The 14,987-nt window shown below is 61.6% G+C and overlaps 1 protein-coding gene across 1 annotated transcript; it reads left to right on the top strand.

Moving 5' to 3' along the window:
• The first annotated feature begins 1,112 nt into the window (after positions 1-1,112).
• RABIF (RAB interacting factor) lies at positions 1,113-9,337 on the top strand. Its single transcript, XM_052653676.1, has 2 exons — positions 1,113-1,241; positions 7,012-9,337. Exons 1-2 carry the CDS (start codon positions 1,116-1,118, stop codon positions 7,255-7,257), a joined length of 372 nt encoding a protein of 123 aa, XP_052509636.1. The 5' UTR covers positions 1,113-1,115; the 3' UTR covers positions 7,258-9,337.
• Positions 9,338-14,987: the final 5,650 nt, after the last annotated feature.

Below are 14,987 nucleotides of genomic sequence, written 5' to 3' on the forward strand. Positions count from 1 at the left end.
GGAGCCAAAGAGGTTCAGGAAAGAGGCCTGCCAGCCTTTCCCTAGCAGATGGATTGTGCCTGCTGATTAAACCAAGTGGTGACACTTGTGACTCATTCTCTCAGGGACGAAGAGGGGAGGCAGAAGAGTGGGGATGAAGAGAGGATGGCCCCAGGCTGTCTTCACCGCTGACTTATTTCCCATTTCCCAAATAGTTCTAAGAAGAGTGTTACCTCGGTAAAGCTTTTTCTGACTCCCCAGATGGAATTACTCCTTATCGGTGCTTCCAGTTTACTTTGTTCTGCGGATTGTCTTTATCGTATGTCCTTGTGTTTGTGTCTGTCTTCCTGTTTCGACTGTGTTTTCAGTACAGAGTGCCGATCATCATAGTATGCTCACATTCTACAATTGTAGAATATTGTAGTATATTCTATTAATTGCTCAGCAAAGGTTGACTTAATGAAGGACAAAGAGAAGAAAAACATGCCGACCGGGGTGGTTGGGTAGACGAGACATTCCTCACAAGACTTGGCTCCCCTTCCTATTCCGCTTCCCTTGCCACCTCGGGAAGACCGCGCCCGCCACACTACAGCCAGTAAGCTAGACGTCTTAAGACTAACCGGGGAGAATGAGAAACTGGAACGACCCAGAGCAGGGGCTGCAGGCCATGCCTGGATCCCGAGCCCCGGAAGGCAGCCCTTCCGACCGTACCCCCATAGGGAAGCGCTTGAACACCGAGTCTTGCCCCGCAGTGAGTGGTCAGTGCGACCCGAGCAGAAAGCAGCGTCTGCAGCTTCCAGGCCCCGGTCTCCGCCCCAGAGAGCAGGTGTCGCGCGGACGCTACTGCGGCTGAGATTTGCTCTGAGATCCGGACGTCCCCGCCGCTCCCGAGACGAAGCGCACACCCGGACTGGCCCCGCTTCCATCCGGTGTGAGGGAGGCCCAGCGCCCAGATGAGCCCGAGCAGCGCCCCGTCACGCCCCAGGACACACCTGTCACAAAGCCCCGCCGACCCCGGCCGCCCGGCCCGGAAGGCCCGCGCCTGCGCAGTGGCGTCCGGCGCCGCGGCCGCGCCTGCGCGGTGCGAAGAGGCGGCTCCGAGCTGCGCGTCTCCGCCGAGCGCCCGGGTGGCGGCCATGGAGGCCCCGGCGCCGCCGAGCGAGCTGGTATCCGAGGAGGGCCGGAACCGGAAGGCGGTGCTGTGCCGGCGCTGCGGCTCCCGCGTGCTGCAGCCGGGCACGGCGCTCTTCTCCCGCCGGCAGGTGAGGGCGCGGGGGACGGGCCTCGACCCCGTCCCGTCCCGCCGGGGCCGCACACAGCGCGGGGCCCCCACGCCGGGCCGCGCAGACCGAGCTCCGCGGGGCCTGGGCCGTAGTTCCTCAGACCCAGATGTCGGTGTCCGTGGCCCTGCAGTCGCGACCTCCTGCCTCTTTTCCCGCGCGCCGCCGCGCTCCGCGGGGACCCGGGGAAGAGGACGTGGGCGCGGGGACCCGCGGGGAGTGGGCGCGGGGACCCGGGGGAGTGGGCGCGGGGACCCGGGGGGAGTGGGCGCGGGGACCCGGGGGAGTGGGCGCGGGGACCCGCGGGGAGTGGGCGCGGGGACCCGGGGGAGTGGGCGCGGGGACCCGGGGGGAGTGGGCGCGGGGACCCGGGGGAGTGGGCGCGGGGACCCGGGGGGAGTGGGCGCGGGGACCCGGGGGAGTGGGCGCGGGGACCCGCGGGGAGTGGGCGCGGGGACCCGGGGGGAGTGGGCGCGGGGACCCGGGGGGAGCGGGCGCCGGGACCCGGGGGGAGCGGGCGCCGGGATCCGCGGGGAGTGGGCGCCGGGACCCGGGGGGAGCGGGCGCCGGGATCCGCGGGGAGCGGGCGCCGGGATCCGCGGGGAGTGGGCGCCGGGACCCGGGGGGAGCGGGCGCCGGGACCCGGGGGGAGCGGGCGCCGGGATCCGCGGGGAGCGGGCGCCGGGATCCGCGGGGAGCGGGCGCCGGGACCCGGGGGGAGCGGGCGCCGGGATCCGCGGGGAGTGGGCGCCGGGACCCGGGGGGAGTGGGCGCCGGGACCCGGGGGAGTGGGCGCGGGGACCCGGGGGGAGTGGGCGCGGGGACCCGGGTGAAGTATGCGGGGACCCGGGGGGAGTGGGCGCGGGGACCCGGGTGAAGTATGCGGGGACCCGGGGGAGTGGGCGCCGGGACCCGGGGGGAGTGGGCGCCGGGACCCGGGGGAGTGGGCGCCGGGACCCGGGGGGAGTGGGCGCGGGGACCCGGGGGAGTGGGCGCGGGGACCCGGGGGGAGTGGGCGCGGGGACCCGGGTGAAGTATGCGGGGACCCGGGGGGAGTGGGCGCGGGGACCCGGGTGAAGTATGCGGGGACCCGGGGGAGTGGGCGCGGGGACCCGGGGGGAGCGGGCGCCGGGACCCGGGGGAGTGGGCGCGGGGACCCGGGTGAAGTATGCGGGGACCCGGGGGAGTGGGCGCCGGGACCCGGGGGGAGTGGGCGCCGGGACCCGGGGGAGTGGGCGCGGGGACCCGGGGGGAGTGGGCGCGGGGACCCGGGTGAAGTATGCGGGGACCCGGGGGGAGTGGGCGCGGGGACCCGGGTGAAGTATGCGGGGACCCGGGGGAGTGGGCGCCGGGACCCGGGGGGAGTGGGCGCGGGGACCCGGGGGAGTGGGCGCGGGGACCCGGGGGGAGTGGGCGCGGGGACCCGGGTGAAGTATGCGGGGACCCGGGGGGAGTGGGCGCGGGGACCCGGGTGAAGTATGCGGGGACCCGGGGGGAGTGGGCGCGGGGACCCGGGTGAAGTATGCGGGGACCCGGGGGAGTGGGCGCCGGGACCCGGGGGGAGTGGGCGCCGGGACCCGGGGGAGTGGGCGCCGGGACCCGGGGGGAGTGGGCGCCGGGACCCGGGGGGAGTGGGCGCCGGGACCCGGGTGAAGTATGCGGGGACCCGGGGGGAGTGGGCGCGGGGACCCGGGTGAAGTATGCGGGGACCCGGGGGAGTGGGCGCCGGGACCCGGGGGGGAGTGGGCGCCGGGACCCGGGGGAGTGGGCGCCGGGACCCGGGGGGAGTGGGCGCGGGGACCCGGGGGAGTGGGCGCGGGGACCCGGGGGGAGTGGGCGCGGGGACCCGGGTGAAGTATGCGGGGACCCGGGGGGAGTGGGCGCGGGGACCCGGGTGAAGTATGCGGGGACCCGGGTGAAGTATGCGGGGACCCGGGGGAGTGGGCGCGGGGACCCGGGGGGAGCGGGCGCCGGGACCCGCGGGGAGTGGGCGCCGGGACCCGGGGGGAGTGGGCGCGGGGACCCGGGTGAAGTATGCGGGGACCCGGGGGAGTGGGCGCCGGGACCCGGGGGGAGTGGGCGCCGGGACCCGGGGGAGTGGGCGCCGGGACCCGGGGGGAGTGGGCGCGGGGACCCGGGGGAGTGGGCGCGGGGACCCGGGGGAGTGGGCGCGGGGACCCGGGTGAAGTATGCGGGGACCCGGGGGAGTGGGCGCGGGGACCCGGGGGGAGTGGGCGCGGGGACCCGGGTGAAGTATGCGGGGACCCGGGGGGAGTGGGCGCGGGGACCCGGGTGAAGTATGCGGGGACCCGGGGGAGTGGGCGCCGGGACCCGGGGGGAGTGGGCGCGGGGACCCGGGGGAGTGGGCGCGGGGACCCGGGTGAAGTATGCGGGGACCCGGGGGGAGTGGGCGCGGGGACCCGGGTGAAGTATGCGGGGACCCGGGGGAGTGGGCGCCGGGACCCGGGTGAAGTATGCGGGGACCCGGGGGAGTGGGCGCCGGGACCCGGGGGGAGTGGGCGCCAGGACCCGGGGGAGTGGGCGCGGGGACCCGGGTGAAGTATGCGGGGACCCGGGGGGAGTGGGCGCCGGGACCCGGGGGAGTGGACGCCGGGACTGGGTGAAGTGGGCGCGGGGACCCGGGGGAGTGGGCGCCGGGACCCGGGGGAGTGGGCGCGGGGACCCGGGGGGAGTGGGCGCCGGGACCCGGGGGAGTGGACGCCGGGACTGGGTGAAGTGGGCGCGGGGACCCGGGGGAGTGGGCGCCGGGACCCGGGGGAGTGGGCGCGGGGACCCGGGGGGAGTGGGCGCGGGGACCCGGGTGAAGTATGCGGGGACCCGGGGGAGTGGGCGCGGGGACCCGGGGGAGTGGGCGCGGGGACCCGGGGGAGTGGACGCCGGGACCCGGGGGAGTGGGCGCGGGAGGAAGGGACGGCAGGCGGGGGACGTCCTGAGGGCGCGGCCCGAACACGCGGAGCGCTGGCTCCGGGTCGGTGAGCCCCGCCCACGTCGTGTGGGTCGCCCGCTGCCCAGAGAGCGGTGGAGGGTGGACACAGACCCTGGGGTTTAAGTGAGGGAGTGAGGCGCTCGGCCCTCGCGACTAAGTCCCACGGTCCGTGTTGTTTTTAAGTACGATGAGCAGTTTCCCTATAAAATGTTCTCGGTCCTTTGGTAAAACTCAGGCTTCAGAGAGGAAATTGCAGTCACAGAGAAAAGAAACACTGAGGGAAGGGCTTGAGACCGCAAAGGGTAGTAAGTTAGGGAACGGAGTCGCCTCTTCCTTACGCTTTTTGAGGGGATGGGTGGTCGGGGCAGGAGAGCCAGAGGAGGTGGGCTGCGGGGAGAGAAGGGGAGAGCCCGTGTGGGTGGCAGTGGGCTGTTCTCCAGCTAAGCGGGCACCTCACAGGGCCCAGCAGGCGTTCTCCCCGCCTCCGTCCCCGGGGGGGGGGGGCCGGGGGGGGGGGGGGGATGAGAACGTGTTGGCACCAGAGTTCAGTGCACCTTGGTTCCTGAGAGCCGAGACCCAGCAACAGCCCAGGGCCTCCCAGGGGTGACTGAGGAGCTGCGGGACAGCCACACCCTGGGCACCACAACGTGGGTGACTCTCCAGGGAGCTCTGCTGAGTGAAGAAAGCTGGTCCTAGAAGATTACTACTGTATCATTCCGTTTGTGAGACGTTTTTGAATTTTAGAAATGGAGAACCAACGAGTGATTGCCAGGAGGTAGGAAGGGGAGGGTGGGTGTCAGGGGTGTTGGTGAGTGTGGTTATAGATGGATAGGTGGATGGTGGTGAGGGCGGCACCGTGCTGTGAATGTCCTTAATGGCACGTTGTGTGTCGTTTATCACAGTAAGAGATGAGGAATCAAAGTGGAACACGCTGCTGCTCTCTAGGCGGCCTCGCCCTGGTTATTGTTGCAGAACAGAATTGCTCTAGACCGTGACTTGAAACCATTTTGCTCACGAGTTTGGGGATTGGCCAGGCCCAGCTACATCTTGGCTCTTCCACTGGGGGTCTTTGATGGAACAGCAGTCAGAGGGGCTGTCTCAGAAGCCTGCTCATGCCTGTGTCCACCTGTGGACCGGGAGGATCCCAGCGTCTGGAACAGGCTGCGGTGAGGTGCTCCTCCGTTTCTGCCAGCGGTCTCAAGGAAGCCGCAGTTCCCACTCGGGCTCCAAGAAAAACCCGCAAAAGAGGCCCGGCCTTCCCTCACCTTGCCTGTCCCCTCTCCTCAGCCCACCAGGCTCAAGCGGGGAGGCAAGGTGTCCAAAGATTGGGAGGACTGTCAGAGAATGTATGGACATGCTTTAAAAGCACCACAGGTACTTACTGAAGGGACAGTTGCAAAAAAGGTTAACAGATGGTTGATGACATCACCAACTCTATGGACATGAATTTGAATAAGCTCGGGGAGTTGGTGATGGACAGGGAAGCCTGGCGTGCTGCAGTCTGTGGGGTCACAGAGCCTGACACCACTGAGCGACTGTGCTAAACAGAAGTACACTCTGTTTTGTAACAGTTTTTATCCTCAACTACAGTATAGCGTGGGCTTTCCAGGTGGGGCTGGAGGCAAAGAGCCCGCCTGCCAGTGCAGGAGATGCGAGAGACTGGGGTCCAATCCCTGGGTTGGGGAGATCCCCTGGAGGAGGGCATGGCAGTTCACTCCAGTGTTCTTGCCTGGAGAATCCCAGGGACAGAGGAGCCTGGAGGGCTACAGTCCAGAGGTCACAAAGAGTTGGACATGACTGACCGACTTACCACGCGCACACACACACACACACACACACAGTGTAGCATGCTTGCCAAGTTTTCTATGATGAGAATGTATTTTTATAAAGAGAAAGAATATTTTATATTTAAAAGGGTACTGTGGATAATTAATGAAAAAAGCACAAGAGGTTTCCCTGAGACATCAGCAGAATCCCAGAGTCCAGTGCAGCTCAGCAGCCTGTCCAGGACCAAGGTGCTAGCTAGGGTCCACCACGTGGGAGGAATCACAGGGACTGCATGTGTATATGCATGCGTGCATACACCAGAGGCTCTCTTCGTGGGTGGGAGGTGCAGAATCCTGGAGATAATAGTCCAAATTCTAGGAGGCTTCCTGTTCCTTTTCTAAATGCAGCATATTCGTAACAGTGATGGAACACAGTGAAGCCAGATAGCCGGTGTTTACCCTGTTAGTAAACGCGTGAGCTCTGCTCTGGATGCCGTGCTGTGGCAGGCACTGGGGATGTGCTCGTGAGCGGGCAGATTGACCTGGTGGAGGAAGACCCCGATAAACAGCTGAGCCAGTGAACAGATAAGATGGTCTCAGAGAACAATAAGCTAGGAGCAGTGTGAGCAAACGGGGGGCGATGGATACTTGTCATCTTGCTGGTGTGGCCAAGGCTCACCGCTGAGCAGTGTGCTGTGTGTCCGGTTGTCCACTTCAGTTGTGCGTGTGTGGCAGTTGCGCCTCAGTCAAGCCGCTTTGAAAAATGCAGGCATGGGAAGGTAGTCCAGGTTGTCTGGTTGGAGGAGACCCGAGGATGTCACATGTGAGCCAAGGGTTAGGGAGCCCTTAGGAGCTGGCAGGAAGGCGGGTGCGTTGGGCCGGAGGGTGGGAGCAGAGGAGGGCGGGCCCTGTGCGCCTGGGGAGGCCCCGGTTCCCCCGCACCCAGGGCGCACTCTCCCCGCTTTCCTGAGAACCCCTGGGCGGGGAGCTCTGGGCCGCGGGGAGTAAGCCGGCCCTGGCCTGTGTTCTCCCCCTGCAGCTCTTCCTCCCTTCCATGAGGAAGAAGCCGGCGCTGGCCAGCGGCAGCGGTCCGGAGGGCGACCTCCTGCAGGAGCACTGGCTGGTGGAGGACATGTTCACTTTCGAGAACGTGGGCTTCACCAAGGACGTGGGCAACATCAAGTTCCTGGTCTGTGCAGACTGTGAGGTGGGCCCCATCGGCTGGCACTGCCTGGATGACAAGGACAGTTTCTACGTGGCTTTGGACCGGGTTTCCCATGAGTGACGGGGGGCGCAGCTCCCCCTGCTATTAAAGCTTTCCCCGGGGACCGCCCTGTCGCCTGCTCTGCGCTGACGTCCATCGTGAGCGCCACCCGCCCGTCCAGCCCAGGCCCACGTGCCTCCTTGTGGCCTCTGCGCAGGCGCTCGCTTAGGTCCTCTCCCCCTCCACTCTCCCGGCTCCAGGACACGGTACTCCCGCAGATCTTCCCTCCCGCGCCGGCCTCCCTGTCTCCCACTCAGGAGTTAGCCGCTGTCCGCCCTGAGGACACGTGACCCGGAGCACTCACGACTGTGCTGACCACTGAAGCGTGCCTCTGGGTCTCCTTCAGGAAAGCACGCGAGCACCTCAGAGCGACTCGTGTGGCTGACTTTGTCTACAGTAATTTATTCTCTGAGAGTAAATCATTTCCAGACTGCAGGATTCCAGCCACCCCTCAGAAGTACCTTACTTTGGACACACATCTGAGACCACCTCGGGGGCCTCTCCTGGGGCTGATGGAGACTTCATTGTGCAGGCGGACGTGGCCCCCTTCCCTTCACACCCTGCTGTGGTTTCTCTCTGGGTCAGCTCGTCACTGCTGTCAGTAAGCTGCAAATCCGGTGTGCGCTTCTGTCTGTCGGCCACGCCAAGGAGACCCCGGCCCTGGCTGTGCACCCGGCATCTCCCAGGACAAGTGGAGAGGGTGGAGTGCTGGGGGCGGCCTTTGCCGTATCTCGCACAGCTTTCTGTGTGGTTTTCCTGGACTCGTAAGCCTTCCGGGGCACCCACGGGAGGCGACACAGTCGGCACAGAGCTGGCTCAGCAGGGCTCTCCAGGGGCCAGACCTCCATCCAGTGCCTCTTGTCGTGGTGGGGCTGCTCTGACAGTTCCACGTTCAGCACCCTTCTCGGTTCTGCCGTCTCTCTGAGATGCCTCACCGGCTCAGGAGTCCATGAGGCCAGGTTCTCGGCCTCCTCCCACATTCCCTGCCTCCGAGGCTCAGGAGGCTAGAACGGGAGCGAGGACGCAATGGAGACCTTACAGACATTCCTTTCCCCATTTTCCAGCTGCTTTCTCCGTCCTCCCCCCAGAACTTACTCTAAGGGTCCCCCACTAAAGTGCGGGCCTTGGACACAGTTTTGCAACCAGCCTCTCACCTGGGCAGGTGGCTTCAGTCCCGGCTGTAGACTCACAGGCTCTGGAAGAAAACCGATTTGCAGGAGGGCGGTCAGGCGTCCGTGATTGCATTTTGGAGAAAAACTGAGCATATCCCCTCAGGTCAGAAGGGACAAACCACGTAGATGCCTCTGGGGACATACAGCCCCTCAAATTATGAGCCAAAACCTGGGCAGTGTTTTTTAAATTAGACTTTTCCTTTCCTTTCCTTAATCACAGAAACGGTATACAGTCATTGCAGATAAATACAGACGTGTGCATGAAGTTGTTTCTAATCACTCATACTTGCGCCATCCGGAGACTGCTGACGGTGACGTGTGTACATTCCTGTCAGTGGTTTCCTGCGTGTACTCATGTAGGATTTTCAAAAACAAATATGAGGTCATATTTTTTCTCATAACTTAACTTTTTCCATCTAACAAAGTACAGGCTTCCCACGCAGGAAACATGCACCTCTGCCCACCATCGTGGTGAGCAGCCACTTGTACTTCTGTGCTGTGACTTGTTTAAACGATCCACTGTTAGACTGCCTCCGGTTTCTCGTAAATCATCTGATGCCAGTTGACTGTCCACGCTTTCCTATCACTTCCTCGCGCTCGTGAGCTGTGGGCTCGTGGGGTGGGCGGTGTCCCTGGGCTCCGCTTCCTGACGCAGCGCCTTGGAGTGGCGGAGCCCCTCAGCCTCCTGCCGGGCAGCTCCTCACGTGGTATTTATCATCTTAAATGAACATGCTGCTACTGTGATGGGAGGAATGATAGTGTCTTGTTTTCATTTGTGCTCATTGCTAATGAGTATTTGACATACTTGCCATTTGTGTTTCTTTTTTTGAGAATTGCCAAACATTGTTCCTCCAGTAGCCAAAAATATAGTTGTTTCTCTGCCTTTTCAGCTTGATTTGAAAGAAATAAATGCATTTAAGCAGTGGCAATTAGACTTCTGCACATCCTTGGGCCGAATATAGAAGTTGAGACAGAGAGGAGGGCTGAAACCTGCGCCTCAGGACTATCCTGGGGTCTCTCCACTGAATAACCAGCCCCTGGGTGTCTGCCGTGAAACGGGTCATCCTCCACCACACACACCCCCACGCACACACCCACGCACACCCACACACACCCAGCGTGGGTGCCTTGACTTAGGGAGCCCAGGACTGAGCTCTTGCGCTGGAGCCGTGGGCTTTTCCAAGGCCTTCCTGTGTTGACCCAGAACCGTACGTGTACTGACGTGTACTGCCGTTACCCCACTGCACAAGCTCCTCAAGTAACTCCACCCTGTGGCTGTGGCGAGGCCTTCTGCCCAGGTACCGGTTTACTCACCACCCCAGTGAGGTCAGTTCAGAAGGTGGCACACAGTATTGTAAAAGTCCTGCAGCAGCAGGGTACTCACAGGAGTTTGGAGAATTATTGGACCAGAATCGCTGAGAAGACGGAGGCCCTGGGTGGTGGGCTCACTGTGGTGGGCGCTCCCCTCCCAGGGGCGTTTCCCGTCTTCAAGGAGGCTGACGGGCGGTTCTGATGACTTGCGTAGTCAGGAGTAGGGCCTGCCAACGGGTGTGCCCCTGGCGGCCACCCCTCACTTTGGGGTGAGGGCCCCCAGTCCTCTGGCCCAGGAGCAGGTGAGACAGTGGGGAGCAGAAGGCTCTGAGGGGTTGCAGCTCAGCCTCGAACTCGCGGCCTTAGCATTGGACTCCAGTGATCCCAGTGTTGGCAGCAGCCAATAAAAGCCTCTAGAGGAAAACGCCATCAGCCTAAGCCTTTGAGTCCTTTCTACAAGCAGTGTCGCTAATTACTAATTTATTGCATCCTGAACACAATGAGCTGTAACCAAGTGTATGAGACAAGATGATAACACCAATAAAACGAAGACTATGGAACAGGCCCCTTAGGCTGGGGAATATAGGAGCTTTCAGACCAAGCCTGTAAAATAACTGCTTACTCTGAAGGAGATACCAGACATGGGGGGCCGGGGAGTGAATTCTAGAATCTTAAAATCCAAAACCAAAGTAAGAATTCACGGGAAGCTTATAATAGTGGATTAGATACAGCTGGAGAGAACTAGGAAACGAAATTGACAGTAAGTCTGCGAGCCCACAACACAGAACGAGCAAGTGAGCTCATGGGCCAGAGAGCCACGCCCACAGGCCGGACCCACTCCAAGTCACATCTGATTTACTGAGATTCAAGAGCCTTCAAGTTAAGAATGGTTTTGCCTTTGTAAATGGGCATGTAAATATCTACATAAAATTCTCAGTTTTGCCTCAGCCCACAAAGTCTATTTATCTAGTCCTTAAAGAAAAAAGTTTGTCAGCTCCTAACTGTAACAATGAGAAAGCTGGACCATAAAGAAGGCTGAGCACCAAAGAATTGATGCCTTTGAACTATGGTGCTGGAGAAGACTCTTGAGAGTCCCTTGGACTGCAAGGAGATCAAACCAGTCAATCCTAAAAGAAATCAACCCTGAAAATTCACTGGAAGGACTGATGCTGAAGCTCCAACACTTTGGCCACCTGATATGAAGAGTCCTTTCATTGGAAAAGACCCTGATGCTGGGAAAGATTGAAGGCAGGAGGAGAAGGGGACGACAGAGGATGAGATGGTTGGATGTCATCACTGACTTAACAGACATGAGTTTGAGCAAGCTCCGGGAGACAGTGAAGGACAGCGAAGTCTGGTGTGCTGCCGTCCGTGCAGTCTCAGACACAACTGAGCAACTGAACAAAAAGAGTTGTGACAGTGTCAACTCATTCCTCAAACTGATGTATGTGAACTTAATAAAAGCCCCATCAAAAAACCCAATAGGTTTTTTTTTGTGTGTGAAATTCAACAACTGATTCTCAAAGTTGTATGTGAATACAGAGGACTAAGAGTAGCCGAGACAGTCAGGGAGGAAAGCCAGATGGGAGGGTTTCTCTTTGCGAGAGACATGGTAGTTTGTCTCAAGGGTAGAACAAAATCTCTTAGAAACAGCCCCATGTGTATGGATACTTGACTTTCGACAAAAGCAGGGGCCATGGTCTGGAAGGGCAAGGTCAGGAAGACTTCAGCAAGGCTGGGAATGTTCTTCTTTTAAAAGATCGGCATAGTGGTTATATCATAAATTAAGCTGTACATCTTTTGTGCTCTTTTCTAGTAGGTTTTTAAAAGAAAGCAACAGGACTTCGCTGGTGGTCCCTTGGCTAAGATTCTGCACTCCCAGTACAGAGGGCTCTGGTTTGATCCCTGGTCAGGGAACTAGTGACAGATTTTATTTTGGGAGGCTCCAGAAAGAGGACAGTGAAAAAGTTGGCTTAAAGCTCAACATTCAGAAAACTAAGATCATGGCATCTGGTCCCATCACTTCATGGGAAATAGATGGGGAAACAGTGGGAGACTTTATTTTGGGGGCTCCAAAATCACTGCAGATGGTGACTGCAGCCATGAAATTAAAGGGCGCTCACTCCTTGGAAGGAAAGTTATGACAGGCCTAGACAGCATGTTGAAAAGAGACATTGCTGGCAAAGGTCCGTCTAGTCAAAGCCATGGTTTTTCCTGCGGTCATGTATGGGTATGACAGCTGGGCCATAAAGAAGGCTGAGTCCCGAAGAACTGATACTTTTGAACTGCGGTGCTAGAGAATTGAGGATCCCTTGGACTGCAAGGATATCAAACCAGTCAATCCTGAAAGAAATCAGCCCTGAATATTCATTAGAAGGGCTGATGCTGAAGCTCCAACACTTTGGCCACCTGATGCGAAGAGATGACTCAATGGAAAAGACCCTGAAGCTGGGAAAGAGAAGGGCAAGAGGAGAAGGGGATGCCAGAGGACGAGATGGTTGGATGGCATCATTGACTCAATGGACACGAGTTTGAGCAAGCTCCAGGAGATAGTGAAGGACAGGAAGGGAAGCTTGGCACAGCTTGGCGGCAGTCTAGGGTGTTACAAAGGATCAGACGTGACTTGGCGCGTAAATGACGAGCAACAGGGAACTGAGGGTCTGCACGCCACAAGTTAGAGCCAGCGCAGCCGAATACGTACAGTGACCAGCGGTCCTGTGCAAAGCCTGCTTGTGTAAGCAGCTCGGGAACCACCTGCACAGCCTCGCACTGGCTCAAGAATGACTGCTCCAGGGATGGCCCTACTGTCTGTCTGGCACCTCGATTCTTTGCCCCTCCATCAGGACAATCTCGTGCCCACAAAGCCCGTCCACCTTCCCTGGCCCCTCCACTGCCCAGGCTCACGTGTAATTGCTCTGAAGTGGGGGAGCATGGGGGAGAGAATGTAGGCCCGTCAGGATTCTTCAGAAGGCTTGGACACTAGAGGTGACCCCGGGCCTTCCCCTCCAATCGCAGGTGTATTTTAAATTCCCGAAGCAGGTATGAGTGGGGGGTGTGAAAATATGCAACCTCATCTTACCTGGAGTGCGGTCAGAAGGGGCACTTTCAGGCCCCGTTTGCAACACCAGCAGGAAGAGGGAGACGGGGTAGGGCTGTTTTCCCCCGGCACAAGGCAGGACACTTTTCACACAGGCAGTTTTTCTCCTCCTAAGCTCAGTGAAAGCACGTCCCTCTCTGCTCTCCTGACGTGCCTGTGACTCACCACAGCTTGCCTGTCCCAAGTCGCAATTCTCTGCTATTCCTGAATAAACCTGTTTTGCTGGTAAAAATAACTGCCTTTTATTTTTGAGGTTGACGAGAGAGAGCGAAAAAAGAGATGGAAAAGTCAGAAATAAAAATCTAAACTTGGAAATAGATAATAGAAGTAAATCCAGATACCATGTAAAAGGACTAATTTTAATTGGTGTGATGTAAAGAAGCATACTGTCAAGGTATGGAGGTGGGTAATCCCACAAGTAACAGAAGGATGTTACTGTTTCAAATGCATTTATAACTCCTGGGTCAGTGGAGGATGGAAAGAGGTTCTTAACAGGCTGAGTCTCCCAGCAGGTGGGGTGCAGGCCAAAGAGGCAAAGGCAGATGATGGTGTTGAGTTCAGGGCCAGGCAGCTTCACACTGACCCTTGACGGGCCCACCTTCCGCAGAGCAGGACTCCCCACGCAAGTTGTTCACGGCAGTGATGCCCAATGGCTTATGCGTCTGAGCTTTGTACACATGAAGTTTCAGAGCACTCGCTTGAATTTCCACCCACTCTCCCCTTATCCCTTGACCAGAACATCCACTCCACGTGGAGCTGGCAGCCTCAGAAACCACCACGGTTGAGACCAGAGAACACGCTTCATAGTTCCAAGTTCACCTGGGTGCCCTGGGCTTGAGCCACTGAGCCACCAGGCATTTCATCTTTAAATAGTTCAGGGCGCTTTCAGATGGCATGGCTAGGGTGTTGTGGGTAAACAGATGCAGGAAGCCAGGGGCACTGGTGGGCGACCCTGACTGTCTCCCTGAGCTCTACCAGGGGGAAGTCATCGCCCCTGCAGGGTTTCCAGGGCAAGAACCCAAGCCCAACCCACACACACTGCTGCACACTGGCAAGGGACTGCAGGAGGGGACTGGACAGGAGTCCTCTAACTGCGAAGGACACAGCAGTGAGGTATCCCTGCGGGGGCCCAATCACCCTGTAAAACCAAAGTCCAGCCATTCCTCCCACACGAGGAAACGGACCCGCGTGTTGGACTCGGGTGTTCAGAATTACAACCGCACCTCAGAGGTCCCTCAGCTGGTCACTTGAGGAGAGGCGAAATGTGTGCAGGCCCGTCTTCACGGAAACGCCGGAAAGCAGCCCGGGGGGCGCACAGCCGTGTCCCGCGGGGGACGCCGCGCCCGCTGCAGGCCGACGCCGCGGCTCGGGCCGCAGGTCCGCTGGGCTGCCGGGCGGCCTGGCCCGCTCTCGGGGCTGCCCTCCCTGGACTGCAGCACGGCCCTCGGCCGCACCCGGCGGCCGCCCTCTGTGCCCCCCGTCCGCGTTCTCCTCGGGCGGCTCTCGCCCTCCGCCGCTTGCGAAGCGAGCCTCAAGCGGGCGCCCGCGCCCGGCGGCGCACCTCCCCGCCGGGCCCGCGGGGGCGCCCCTTCCCAGGGCTTCGGCGGAGGGCGGGCTGGCGGACAGGGCGCGGCCCGGGGCGAGCGGGGCGGCTCCGGGGGCGCGCGCGTGCTCCCCGGCCGCCCAGGGCGCGGTGGGGCCCGCGGGCGCCGGGCCTGTCCGGCGCGGGGCCGGCCCCTCTGCGCTGCGGCCCCGCGGCCAGGGGCGCCCCTGCCCCCGCCGTCGGCGCCCGGGGCGCGAAGCCCCTGCGGCCGGCGCGGCGCCCCCGGGCCGCGCCGTGGCCCCGCCGCCCTCACCCGGACCGGCTCGTCGGCGCTGCGGGGCCGCCCGCCCGCAGGCGCCGCTGTGGGCGAGCTTTCACAGCCGCCCGGCTCCGGGGCTCGAAGCGCCCGGGCCGGCGCGGGGCCCCTCTGCGAGGGCCGCGCCCGCGTCGCCCCGCCGCCCCACCTGCAGGCCGGGCCGGACGGGGCGGGCTTCTTGGTCTTGTCGCGCCCCGGCCCCCGGGGACTCGGAGCCCCGAGGGCCTCAGAGCGGGGGCCGGGGGGCCCGGAAGCGGGGCGCCGCCTCCCGGGACCGAGGCCCGCTGACACCCTGCGAGGCCCGGCCCGCGT

The sequence above is a fragment of the Budorcas taxicolor genome, chromosome 16, assembly GCF_023091745.1.
Source record: "Budorcas taxicolor isolate Tak-1 chromosome 16, Takin1.1, whole genome shotgun sequence".
In the NCBI taxonomy this organism is placed as follows: domain Eukaryota; kingdom Metazoa; phylum Chordata; class Mammalia; order Artiodactyla; family Bovidae; genus Budorcas; species Budorcas taxicolor.

What these genes read in the sequence shown, in the direction of transcription:
- RABIF (XM_052653676.1), top strand. Translation starts at nt 1,116, where the DNA reads ATGGAGGCCCCGGCGCCGCCGAGCGAGCTGGTATCCGAGGAGGGCCGG. An exon ending in CGCTCTTCTCCCGCCGGCAG is followed by an intron (nt 1,242 to 7,011) that starts GTGAGGGCGCGG and finishes CTCCCCCTGCAG; the next exon opens with CTCTTCCTCCCTTCCATGAG.